The sequence below is a fragment of the Pinus tabuliformis genome, chromosome 6, assembly GCF_031772625.1.
Source record: "Pinus tabuliformis cultivar Carrire ecotype Pingquan chromosome 6, CPIR1, whole genome shotgun sequence".
NCBI classification, from domain to species: domain Eukaryota; kingdom Viridiplantae; phylum Streptophyta; class Pinopsida; order Pinales; family Pinaceae; genus Pinus; species Pinus tabuliformis.
The window spans coordinates 372,611,485-372,625,596 of NC_142292.1; the positions used below are offsets into that span (position 1 = coordinate 372,611,485).

General features: G+C 40.4%; 1 protein-coding gene and 1 pseudogene across 1 annotated transcript; both read left to right on the forward strand.

Moving 5' to 3' along the window:
• Positions 1 to 453: 453 nt before the first annotated feature.
• LOC149258846 (5S ribosomal RNA) lies at positions 454 to 569 on the forward strand (annotated as a pseudogene).
• A 136-nt stretch (positions 570 to 705) lies between these two features.
• LOC149258847 (uncharacterized) lies at positions 706 to 6,233 on the forward strand. The gene is made up of 2 exons (XM_089437591.1): positions 706 to 1,335; positions 2,067 to 6,233. Exons 1-2 carry the CDS (start codon positions 706 to 708, stop codon positions 6,231 to 6,233), a joined length of 4,797 nt encoding a protein of 1,598 aa, XP_089293717.1.
• The last annotated feature ends 7,879 nt before the right edge of the window (positions 6,234 to 14,112 follow it).

A 14,112-nucleotide genomic window follows, 5' to 3' on the forward strand; every position in this document is an offset into this window, starting at 1 on the left:
TGTGAGATAATTATTTTTTTTTTACATTTTTTGTTTTTTTTTTAATATTAATTTTACTAGTTTAAAAAAAAAATCATTATTTTTCTATTTTTTTTTAAACTAGTTTGTTTTTATTTTTATTTTTCTTAGTTTTTGGTAATATATTTTTTTTAATTTCTTCAATATTTACTTATATATATATATATATATATATATATATTTTATTTTTTTTCCAAATTCTTGTATGGTTTATGAGATAATTTTTTTTAATATTTTTTTTGGTCTTTTTATATATATTTTTATATTTGTTTTTTAGAGACAATTATTTCATGTGGATTGAAAATTTAATTAACGATGTATAAATATATAGAATATCGAAAATGCAAAATATCGACCTTCTTCTTTAAATATGCAAATCAATAAAAACTCCACTACAAAAAAAAAAAAAAATGAAAATATGAAGAAGAAGACCACTTCCAAAATCATACCTGCGTTAATGCACCGGATCCCATCAGAACTCCGCAGTTAAGCGCGCTTGGGCTAGAGTAGTACTGGGATGGGTGACCTCCCGGGAAGTCCTAGTGTTGCACCCTACCAATAAGACCCCTAGGTGGATGAGGGAACCGGAAGCGCGCGTAGAGCTGGAGCGGGATTGAAGACTCGGGAGCAGTTGCAGCTTCGCCTCGGCCTGGGCCGCGAGGCCTGTCTTGGGGCCTGGCCTCCGCCATGGCCCATTCTGATCCATCTCTGGGGGATGCAGAGAAAGCTTTCTCTGATTTGGTAAAATCTCTGCCCCCCGTCCGTCCGAAACCAACAACATCAAAATTTGTCAAGAAACTTGATACACTCCAAGAAGTTCAGTTACCTCCTTCTCTCCCTCGAATGGCAGCGTTATCCTTAGCAGAAAAAGGGCTCATAGGGCAGTTCACAGGCTTATGGCCTTCACCAAAGACAGTCCAGAGATGGGTGGAAAGGAACTGGTCTGATAAAACACAAGGAAAGATCTCAATTCGATTTTGTGGCAAAGGTTACTATACTTTTCACTTTGAAACCAAGGCAGACAAGGATCTGATATTCAGGAACGGGCCCTATTTCATGGATTCTCGAGGGTTATATCTGAACAAATGGACTCCTGACTTTGACCCTGAACTCGATATTCCTAATGCGGTACCGGTTTGGGTCCGTCTTCCCCACCTCCCTCTGCATTGCTGGGGAGACGATTCGGTAAAGGCAATAGGGAATGCTGTAGGCAAGTACATTGACAGAAGCGAGCCTAAAGATAACATGCAAGCCTGTGCAAGGATTTGCGTAGAAGTGGACCTTGGAAAAGGCCTGCCAGAAGCCATCAAGCTGAAGGTGGATGACTGGAGCTACATACAGCAGCTGGACTACGAGCAAATACCCTTCAAATGTAAGGTATGTCATGAATACGGCCACTTTGCTAATAGATGCTCTAAAATTACTAATCTTGAAGCTGAGGACCAAGCAGAACAGTGGGAAACTGTGAAAAAAAAGAAAGAAGCACCTCAACCAAAGCAAGATCCACCTTCTGAACATCCGGGCTCTTCCTCCCCCCGCCCCACCTCTCCCTCTCCAAATCCTCCTGGACCCTCCCTTGAATCTTCTTTCCCCTCCTCCTCCAACCCTTTCTTTATTTTATCCTCTGATGACCCTCAGTCTGACCAGCCTTCTCTGATCGAACCTCCCTTGATTTCTTCAACCCCCTCTCAGCCCTCCATAGATCCTCCCCCCCCCAGAACCACCAGAAGCTCTTCCAAAGACTTTGGCGCCTCCAGCGATATTCATAAGAAACCGGGACCAAGAAGAAAGTCAGCCAAGCAACATCGGGAAGAAAGCACACAAAAGGACATAGCCCTAGGGATTCAAACCCCTATGGAATCCTTCATTACAGGTTCACAAGAAAAAGAAACAGTAGGTAAAGATTATGAGAGGCGAGCACCTCCTCGCTCAAATGCCTCATGATGAAGCTTTTATCATGGAACAGCAGGGGTATGGGGCACCCCTCCAAATCAGCTGCCCTATGAGATCTTCTTCAAACAGAAAGACCAGAAATTGTCCTGATACAGGAAACCAAGCAAAGTCAGAGCGAAATGCAAATAATTATAGATGCCCACAAAAACTTCTCAGGGGCCAGTAGCAACTCCAGAGGAGCTTCTGGAGGAATTACAACTATGTGGAACAAGCAGTTCTGGGACTGCAATTCCTTCGTCCTCAATCAAAATTGGGTTAGAACCAACCTTAGTAACAAGGAAGAGAGCTGTGATCTTATCATTTATAATGTCTATATCCCCAATCATTACAGGGAAAAGGAACAATGTTGGAAGGAACTGAAGGAAGAAATAGACAATGAGCAGAACTCAAATGTAATTCTTGCTGGAGACTTCAATTTAATCCTCCATGCGAATGAGAAAAGAGGGGGCATCTTCACCACCGATCCCTTCAGAAGGCAAATGGAAATGATAATGTCCGACCATGAGCTGATGGATATCATTCCAAAAAACAGGAAATACACTTGGAACAACAGAAGGTTGGGGCCAGGCAACATTATGGAAAGATTGGACAGGATTTTGGTTAATGTCTCCCTCCTCTCTTCCTTTGCTGCAGGCCACACCAAAATTCTCAGTACCACAGCCTCAGATCACTTCCCCATTATTTTAACGCTGGACTCCCATTCTCATTTGGGTCCAATACCATTCAGATACAATCCTCTGTGGAAAGACAACGCTGAGGCCGAGGCTATCATAGACGCAACCTGGAAGCAACACGTTGAGGGCTCCCCAAGCTATATTTGGGAAACAAAACTTCGAAACATAAGGAGAGCTCTAAAGGATTGGGCAAAAATCAGCTATCAAGAGCCAGAAAAAATAAGGGAAAAAATACAGCAGAACTTGGAAGAGATTCATAAGCAAATAGAGGACCACGGATTCACCCATCAACTGAAAAACCAAGAAAGGGAAGTTCAGGGCCAGCTAATTCAAATCAAGAGAGCGGAAGAGATCAAGTGGAGAATCAAATCAAGAGAAGTATGGCTGAAGGAGGGCGATAAAAGTACGGCCTACTTCCATAAGCAGGCCACAGTCAAAAAAACAAGGAATAATGTAAACACGATAACTGATAGCCAAGGCAACCAGCATAATGATCAAGAATCCATCAAACGAGCTGCCTTCCTCCATTACAAATGTCTCCTCACGGAAAACCAAGGAGATGCTGATTATTCAAAGCTCCTTAAGCATCTACCGGGGAAAATATCTCTTGAGGAGAATGACAGCTTAAACAGTGAAATAACAGAGGAGGAAATCAGAAAAGCCATCTGGACTTTACAACCAGATAAGTCTCCAGGTCCAGATGGATTCCCAATAAATTTTTACAGGGACCATTGGCATTTGATAAAAAAAAACCTTGTTAAAATGATGAATGGAATCCAAAGGAAAAAGAAGATGGGGGGCTTCACAAACTCAACTTTCCTTGCCCTCATCCCTAAAGAAAATCGCCCCACTTCTTTCTCCAGATTTCGACCTATTTCATTGTGTAATACTTCTTATAAGATCTTTGCAAAAATCATAGCAGCCAGACTCCAACCCCTTCTCCCTTCCCTTATATCCGAAAATCAAGGAGGCTTTATGTCCAACAGGCAAATTCATGACACCATCACCTTGGTCCAAGAAGCTATTCACTCCAGCACTTCAAGGCAGGAGAAAGGTTTCGTTCTTAAGCTTGACTTAGCCAATGCATTTGACCGAGTACGACACTCCTTCTTGTTTGCTGTATTGAGAAAAATGGGATTCAACTCTGACTTCATCAGCACCATTGCAGCTTGCATCTCTGGCCCTTGGATTTCGCCTCTCATAAATGGACGCCCTTGTGAAGCATTTCAATCCTCAAGAGGGTTAAGGCAAGGTTGCCCCCTTTCTCCCTATCTTTTCATCTTGATGGCGGAATCCTTTAGCAGCGCCCTGGATCACAACAGAAGAGTCGGCCTCATCTCTGGTATCAAGTTTGGAAATGGAGTGAAGAATATCAACCACTCTCAATTTGCTGATGACACTCTGCTCATTGGAGGGGCATCCACTACTATAGCAAGGCGTTTCAAAATCCTTCTGGACCAATTCATGGAGTGCTCAGGAGGAGAGGTCAACTTCCATAAAAGTTGCATCTATGGATGGAATATCTCCAATCAAACAGCTCACAGCATAGCCAATATTTTTGGAGTAGCCTACAAAGCAACCTGGGACCACTTCACCTACCTTGGGATGCCGGTCACCATGGGCTCTCTAAAAGCCACTACCTGGAATGAAATAATAGACAAAGTCAAAAGGAAGGTACAGCAATGGGGAACTCAATGGCTTAACCCAGCAGGCAGATTAATTTTGCTCAAATCAGGTATCTCCTCCTTACCACTATACCGCTTCACTCTTTATCAAGCTCCTGTCTCTTTTCACTATAAGCTGGAAACTGCCCTCCGCAACTTTTTATGGCAAGGAGGGAAAAAAGAAAAAAATAGATTCAATTTGGTAAATTGGAAAAGCGTAATTCAATCCCAAGATAGAGGTGGACTGGGAATTAGAGCCCCTAAAATTCTTAATCTTGCTTTCGGGATCAAAATGGCTTGGAGATTAATCAATGATCCAAAAGCTTGGTGGAAACAGGTCATTGAATGCAAATATCTCTCTGACAACAGGCAAAGACTCCTTGATTCTGATATTCCCAGTAGAAATTCTACTAAAATCTGGCACCTTTGTAAGAAAGCACTTCCCATTCTCAAACAAAACATCTCAAAGATCCCGGGGGGAGGGACCAGCATTAATTATGCCACCGACAAGATAATGGGTTTCCAACCTCTAAACACAGTTGAAGAAGCCATTCCCTTCATCCTCCATCTTAATAGCAAAGGCATTCAGAGGCTTGATCAAATTTCAAAATGGGATGTTGACACAGGAGCCTGGACTAGCTGGGATTTTCCAGTTATCCCCCCAAACTTAGAATTAAGTTTCCAAGCTTTTCAAAAAAACCTTCAGAACAGAGCCCCCATTAAAAAAGGCACAGCAGATGGATTTAGATGGGACCCCACGGGCTCAAGCTACACCATCAAGTCCGGCTATCAATTCATCTGCAACAGCACTTATCAAATTCCTATCTGGAATCATTGGAGAACAATATGGAAATCAGAGGCCATCCCCAAGGTCAAATTCTTCATATGGTTGCTGTTAAAAGGCAAAATCCTCACTTCTGAAAATTTAAGAAAGCGAGGGATATATGGACCTTCTATTTGTCCTAACTGCTGCTCAGCAGAAGAAACCATCCGCCATCTTTTCCTTGATTGTCCCTTCGCGAAGAATTGCTGGATCAATATGTCCAATTTGGGAAATATAACATGGCAATCTCACCAGAACATTGCAGAGGCAATTCAAGATTGGAGAAGGAGCTGTCCATGGAAGGATAAAAGGAGCAAGATTGTCAAAAGAACTTGGGATATCATTCCTCACAATCTCTTATGGAAAATCTGGCTTACAAGAAATAAAAAAATCTTCCAAAACAAAGAGGGTAATGTATGGAAGACATGCAACAAGGCCCATCTTTTGGCACAGGAGACAATTGCAGCAAAACACTCAGGGACAGTCAAAGCAGCAGATTACTCAGTTGAGGAGAGGTCTTTTATTAGGCATATTCTTGGCCGGCCAGGACATCAACAGAGTATTCAGAGAACTAACAGACAGCATCATGACCAGACCAAGAAGTGGGATATCAGACTTCCAACCCAGGAATTCAAGAAATGGATTCAGAGTAACAACTGCCCGATTTTATTCTTTGATGGCGCCTCCAAGTCCAACCCAGGACCAGCAGGCGCGGGAGGAATTATTATAGATGAAATAGGAGAAGAAATCAGCAATTACGAATGGAGTCTGGGAAAAAAATCTAATAATAACGCAGAGGCCTTAGCTCTCTATCAAGGGTTGTTGCAATTGAAAAATCTGGGGATTAAAAAAGCTTTAGTCATTGGAGATTCCTCTATCATTATTGGCCTCATGAACCACAACCAAAGATCACCAAACAGCAACCTTCAGCAACATCTCCAACGAATCAATCTACTTCTCAAGCACTTTGAAAAAATCAGCTTCTACCATATCCTTCGCACGCTCAATGGGGAAGCTGACAAACTTGCGAATAACGCAGTCAGAAAACCGGAAGGTGTGATGAGGCACAATAACAGAGACACCTTCCAGCCTCTGCCATGATTCAGGCAAATCCTGACTTTGCCCAGGCTCGCAGATCCACCAAGCGTGCGACGGGCTTAGCTTCATCAGCACCAGGACACTTGACAGAGAGCTTGGAATGCATCAGTAGTCTCATCCAAGCATCGACTCAAAGAATAATTTGCATCCCAAGGAAAACCAATCAATTCAGTGAAGGCCGGAAGATCGATTACGCTGCTCCAGCAGATCGCCATCGGGATTTAGGAGAATATCTAACTGCCACAAAGGATCCGCCTACAGTAATACACTCAGGCTACAGCAGGTTTCAATCCATAAATACGGGCAGAGGAAAGAAAAGCATTGTCATTCACTGCTTTGCGCAAGAGCAGATTCATTGGTTTGATGAAGGCGCTCTCGTCCAGGGGAGAAGAAAAGATCAGTCATCGGTATTGCTATTTTCTATCTTGTTTATTTCTCTTCTAATCTCAGTCGTGGTGTTTTACAGGAGTAGAATCTGTGGGGAGGCCAGTATTGTTGCTCTAACCCTTCTTCACTCTCTGCCCTCTTTCCATTACCTCCGCTGGTCGCTTTTAAATCGTCAATCTTGCACCTACAGCAAGCTCCCCTCTGTTTCTTTCTCCCCCTTCTTCAGTACTCCCCCTTCTTGCTTGTGCGCCATCATCAGGGTCCACTTATATTTCTCCTTTGGCGCTCAGAAAGTGGGATCTCCTGTATCCTTTGATAGTGCCCCTCAAACCCGTCCGCATTATATTTACAAAATCTTCAAATCCTTAACTGCCTTCTGGGGCCTCTTCCTTTTTTGCATCCTCCATTTAATGGCACGCAATGAGGACTGTCTGCACTGCGCAGACCTTCAATTCGAGCTGGAAGAAATAAGGACCCAACAGTCTCTGATTGAGGAAAAACAGGGTATTCTTGCAGCAAGGCTAGAAGAGCATGACCGGCGTCTAGATGAGCACAGTAGAAGACTATTTGAACAAGACCGCATCAACACGGAGAAATACAAAGCAGAAATTCAGCTCTTCATGCACAGGGTCTCATCTCTCCGAGATCAATTCGAGCAGCTTTCAAATCGATGTGGCCATGTTGAAGAATCGCTCGCCACTCTGAAATCTTGGATGGATAAGCACCCCAACGCCACTAGCTCATCCAGCGCAAATCAAGGAACCAAAGATGAGAATCCAGAAGAATCAACAGCGAGACACATTCAACACATAATGATCGATTGAATGAAAACCAAATGCATCTTTTTGTTATCTTCTTTCATCAGAATCTATACCAGCAACATCTCTAGTAGTAGTAAGGAGAAAAGTAGCCTAAGGATCAAGGGGGCAGCCTCATTTTGTAAACCCCTTGTTTCCTCTCAATCTGCGAACTTTATGTACAAAGAGGGATTCAGACCCTCGTTTTTTTCAGAATGCAATACATAGCAACCGACTCTTTCAAAAAAAAAAAAAAAAATTAAAATAAAAAAATAAGTCTTAAAAAAAGGGTTACGAAATAATTATTTACATTTCATACATTAGAAAATTTAAAGTCAAAAAAAGGTCTTTTAAAAAAAGGGTCTGACGCAAAATAACCACTTTTTTAAGTCAGCATGAAAATCACTACCATTCACTACCATTCTAAAATGCAATGTACTTAAAAAAAATGAAAGTGCCAAAAACTATGCTTTAAAAAAAACATGTGTGTTCTGCATCACCCCTTTTCAAAATCGGGTCACTTTTTTGCTATCTCTACAAAACGGGTAACAGTATCAGTTCCCATTTCAAAGTTTACATTGTTTAAGTACCTAATCTAAAGAATATTTCCTTTCAGAAGCCACCTCAGCCCTTGCCCGAAGTATACCATGCGAGAGATAGGATTTGTGACCATGGAGAGGTTTAATGGGGATTGAGGAAAAGGATAGTCCAAGGTTGGAGAGTTTGGAGGGATAATCAGTTGGGAGAGAGTGGGGGCACAGGTTGTAGTGGTGGGGAGGGGCCAAAGATGTTGGGGATGGATTGGTGGATGCCTTTAATGGGAGGGATGGGGAATTAGTAGAATAAACCGATTGATGGGAGTACAGAGGGTAGGGGATGGCAGGGAGAAAGGTGGTTTGATATAAAACATATGCATTATGCAGATGGTGTGCAAAATATGCATAAATAGGAGATTAAATAGGAAGTGGAGGAAGAGAAATACCTGGGGTACATTTTGCTTCAGTTGCTGCCCTAGCTTGAGTCAACAGCGGAGATGGAGGTCATGAGGAGCAGCCTGGAGATGGCTGAACTTGTTGCACTGAGGTCACCTTCCCTAAAGGTGAGGGTGCTATTGATGGATCCTTCCTGGGGGTGTCTACGGAGGCCCTTCTAATCCCGCCCTCTTTTTCCATGGTCGCTTCTAGGATTTTTTGGACTAGATGGCATTCCTTATATAGATGACTGACCTTGTGGCAACAACGACATCTGAATGACATTCCCTCATAATCAAGAATTTGAAACCTAGTAAAATTCCACCATTATGTTGTAATATTTTCCTCCGAACCCTCTCGAGTATCCAGGTGCACTAGGATGCAGGCTAGAGTGCGATTCTTGGACTGTATAATGGATTTGTCATAATCTAGAAATGTGCCCAGGGTGTTCCCAATTTGCACAAATACTTCTTCTAACTAGTACTAAAGGGGTAAACTAGGTAATCGTACTGATAGGGGTCTGGCACCGATCTATTCTCTTTCTGGGTCAAAAAGAGGGCTCCATATTTTGAGCAACACAGGGGCCATTTCAATATGCCAATACCGGGTGAGCGCCATGTTTGTGTATTCTTCAAGGGCGAAGTGGAGCGCAAACCATCCTCATGGGAGGATTTGTACTTCTCGGAGCTGTATGAAGATCTTCCCCTAGATTTCTTTTACCCATAACCCCAGTCGTTCCGTCGAGTAGGTTCTTCCTCAAACCCTACCCACCAAGAATTCCCTTGCCTTGTCTCCAACTTCTCCCATGGTGAGTCCTTCCCCAAATTTGATGGTGTAGTCCTTTCCAGAGGCCTTTATGCACTTTTCTTTCCTTTTTCATGTTCTTGGCGAAGTTGAATGATCCAGCAATGGGTTCGAGGGGCTCAACATTTCAGGCTATGATTAATGAGCCACTGATCTTACCCTGATTGCAAGTGTTTTGAAGCATCCTAAGGGAAGGGCCAAGGGCTGTGTCACCACGCAGTTGTTGGGGGTACCGATATTTGTCATCTGTGTCTTAGTTGCCACAGGAATCTCACAACCAAGGAGAGTGGAAGGATTTGTAGAGAAAAGTCGATCCACAGGGGGCGAGGGATCAAAGGGAGGGGATGAGCAAGTGGCCAGGAGGTTGAGGGTTCCAGGATACAGCGACAGACAATCTAAAGTAGGTGAGTCAATGGAGAGGGTCTCGATGTGGAGAGTGGAAGCCGTAAGCACAAGGAGGGAGACAACCGACAACGGGTTCGAGCAGGATGACGCTATGGATGGAACGGGTGCCGACTTAGAGTTTAGGTGGCAGGAAATGAGTTGCTCTGGGTAAGGGTCCGATGAGTAATCCACCACATCCAAGTCCATTCCCTCCATGTTGAGCTTAGGAATGGTAGACCGTAACCGTCGATAGTCAGGAGAAAGTGCAGGTGAGGGCATCAGGTTGCGGAGGGAACCTGGGAGGTTACAGCGTCTGCAGTTAGCCGTAATCTGAGTTATGACTAGGGTTAAACTGGAGGAGCGCCATCTTCCCTCAGTCTCACATTCTTTCATTCTTTATTTGCTATAGTGTTCAACTGTTTACTATAATTATATCTACAACTAGAATTTTAAAAACAACTAGTCGTGCATATTAATAATCTCTCAATTTATCCTTCCAAAGAAAAATATAAATAATTAACATAAAACCATCTCCATCTTCTCACAGAAAAATAGTTTTTGATCCCTTCAAGGATGGGATATTATTAACATAACTTCATTTTAAAATAAATGAAGATGTAAGATTATAAATGAATATTTAAAACCTAATTTATTCAGGTAATTATATTCGGGTGATAATTTCTAAAGATATCATTAGCACTTATGAAAAATGGATTGAATTACAATACAACACCTCTTTGACGAGAAGCACAAATATAAAATATATTTGTAGATTGACTATAGAAAATAACTTACAATCCTAGTGTAAAAACCAAATTATTTTCTACAACATTGAGAAAATCAAACTATTTTCTACACCATTAATATCACACCTCCAACTGCACAAGTAGTCTGCTTAAGCTAAAGCATTTTAAACAATTTTTTAAGTTGAATGAAAGAAAAGGATAAAAAGTTTGAAACAATTTTTAAATTTTGAATGCAAGAAAAGATTCATCACACATCTATTTCAAATTAATCCATAGCAGTACCTAACACCCAATTTAAACATCTCAAAGATTGCATCTTGGTTTGAATTTATGTTATGCAACTAGCTCAAAAGATAGAAGAAAAGATAGATGAACACCTTCAAAATCAGCCTCTTCGAGGGGGAAACGTCCTTTACATTACACAAATGAACAATTCTTCAATGAAACAAATGACTAAACCTCCTTTCTATATATAGGACTCTAAGGGGTCACAATATGATCAAAGCCGACGTAACAGTAATAACATAAGGGCACAAAAATAACAATAGTGGGTTTCTATGGGTCACACTAATAACAGTATGGGGACAATAGGGGCATAATAATAGCAATAAGGATTACAATGACAATAGTAATGGGGGAATCACTAGTATTATAGGGGCCTAACATGCCCCTCTCCTTTAGAAAAGTGTTGTCCTCAACGTTTGAGTAGTTCTAGATTATTCTGTATAAAATTATCATCCTCCCACGTGGAATCTTCAGTAGATAAGTTCTTCCACTTGATGAGATACACTGAAATTGATCGATTTTGTAGTTGTTGAGTTATTATTTCTGTGATTGCTTCAGGTTCCAACATGATTTTTCCTTCCTTGTCAAGTTCTAGAAATATTGTTTGAATTGGGAGATTTTCACCTATAACCTTCTATAAACATGAAACATGGAAAATTGGGTGCACTCAGGAAGCTACAGGAAGCTCCAATTTGTATGCCATAGTACCAATCTTTGCAACACCATGTACGGACCATAATACTTTGGTTATATTTTGTTATCCTTCTTAGCTTGGTTGAGGGACATTTTTATATATGGTTGTAGATGTAGGAATACCTAGTCACCTATATCAAAACTTATTTCGTTGCGATGTTGATTTTCCTATTGTTTCATTCTATTTTGCGCCAATGTGAGGTTATCATTTAAGAGTTGGAGAACTTGTTTTTGATTCTCAATGTGTTGTTCCATTGCTTGAACCTTAGAATTTTCTCTTGAATATGATGTGATGGATGGTGGATGATATCCATAAAGTACCATAAATGGGGTCATTTTTCCTGCAGTATGGAAGGAAGTGTTATACCACCATTCAGCTAGAGGCAACTGTTTGACCCACTATGTATGTTTATCAGATACAAAGCAACGAACATATCCTCCCAAACATTTGTTTGTTATCTCAGTTTTCCCATCAGATTGAGGATGATAAGATGAGCTATGGGCTAACTAAGTACCGAGACAAGAAAATATTTATGTCCAAAAATTTCCAATGAAAATGGGATCTCTATCGCTTACAATAATCTTTGGGTTTCCATGTAGATTTTGAAATATTTCCATAAATGCAGTAGAAACTGTATTGGCTTTAAATGGATGCGATAATGCACAAAAGTGTGCATACTTTGTAAGTTTGTCAACTACCACCATGATGACATTCTTTCCTTCAGACTTGGGTAAACCTGTGATAAAATCCATTGAAACCTCCTCCCAATGTTGGCTTGGAATGGATAAAGGTTGTAATAGACTTGGGGTCTTAATTATTTCAACTTTATTTTGTTGGCGACCCAAACATTCCACCAAAAACTTTTGAATATCAAATTTAAGGTAATCCCAAAAAAATACCTTCTTAACCTTGTGGTAAGTTTTTAAAAATCCTCAGTACCCTCCTAACAGAGAAGTGTGCAATTCCATAAGAATCTTTCTTTGAGTTGGGAATTCTTATATAGGTATAAGTGATATTTGTACCATAGCGAATCATTTTTCTAGCTAAATGTATCAGATGTACTGCGATCTTGTTGTAACTTTTGAATGAGTGCTCACACTTCTTCGTCATTCTTCCATTCATCCCTTACTTTGTTTATCCAATCTGGTTGGATAATAGAAATGGCACACAACAATGCTTCGATATCCTCATCTTTTCTTGAGAGTGCATCTGCCACAACATTTTGCTTCCCTTTTTTGTAGATGATTTCAAAGTCATAACCCAACATCTTTGTGATCCATTTTTGCTTCTCTTCAAAGGATAATCTTTGTTCTAAAAAGTATTTAAGACTATCATGATCCGTTTTTACCTTGAAGTGTATTCCCATTAGGTAGGGTCACCATTTCTTAAGTGCATGTAGTATTCCAACATTTCCTTCTCAAAAATAACTTTTTGTAAATACTTTCCTTTGATTGGATGACTTTTGAAAGCAATGGATCTTTCATCTTGCAATAAAATAGGACCAATTCCATTTCCTGAAGCATCACATTCCACAACAAAGGTTTTTGTGAGCGTAGCTAAGACTGATGCTTGGCACATTGCCTATTTAAGATGTTCATAGGACTTTGTTGTTTCTAAAGTCCATGAAAATGCATCTTTCTTCAATAATGTTGCTAGAGGTGTTGCTATTCTCCCATAATTCTTAATAAACTTGTGACAATACCCAATCAACCCGAGAAATCCTCACAGATGCTTTATGGATGTGGGTATTTTCCATTCCTTAATTGCTTTAATTTTTCTAGGGTCTACCTTGACACTGTAGGTTTTAACTCTGTACACAAATTACCTGCATACGGATTCTAAAAACACAGAAAATAAACAATGTGAGAGCATAACACAAAACACATATACACAAAGATTTTCCCTTCAATCCTGTTGTGATTTACAACAACCCCCCATTTCATAAAAAACCTTTCCACAAGATCTTCATATGAAATGGGTCCCTTTAAAGTAAACTTAGTTATATGTGTGAATAAAACAATATTTACCTCATCACAAGAAAAATACTTATTAAAAGTCCCCGATGTAAATGAATCATTTTATAAGGCCTTTTAATTAAAAACAAAGTGTTCCTTTAAAAAATATTATAAAACCATTCTATATTGCAATTAAGCAATCGGAGATCACATATTGCAATAACAAAGGAAACACACTCAAAAGCGAAACCTCACCCACTTCTTCGATCCGAAAAGGTAATCACAATCGGTAATCGGGGAAAACAAATGCCAAAGGTACATAAAACAAAGCCCCTCAACTCCTCCGATCCGATAAAGAAATCGCAATAGCAAAATCGGTCATGTCAATGATAAAGGGATATATGAAAAAGCCTAATCAAAACTGCCGACGCGATAAAGTAAATTGCAATTGGCAATCGGCGGAGTCACATGACAAAGGGATAAAGCTCAAGCCAAACCCTGACTGTGATCTATTAATTGGGTGTGCATCTCAAAAGGTAAATATACATTAAAATAGTTTGCATGCACTATATTGTATCACCTTTCAGTAATCGGAGATATTTACAGCAAGTACTAAAACCCTTCCCTTTGACACTCCTGATCACCGATTTGCGGTTTATCGTCAATCGACGATCAATGAAATCTAAAGCACACATGAAATAATCATTCGGTATATGAGCGATGAGATGGGTATTTATGATATTATTTACGACGATTGGCAGTTCAAACGGCCATTTAATATTTCAGTTAAGGATAGATACTTTAAAAGATTTTATCCGCGTTAATCCTTAACTATATTTCATTTATCATATGCCAATCA

Bases quoted from the DNA above. Each gene is read 5' to 3' on its own strand.
- LOC149258847 (XM_089437591.1), top strand. From the start codon at position 706: ATGGCCCATTCTGATCCATCTCTGGGGGATGCAGAGAAAGCTTTCTCT. The intron at 1,336-2,066 runs GTGGATGACTGG...GTCCTGATACAG, and splicing joins CAGAAGCCATCAAGCTGAAG to GAAACCAAGCAAAGTCAGAG.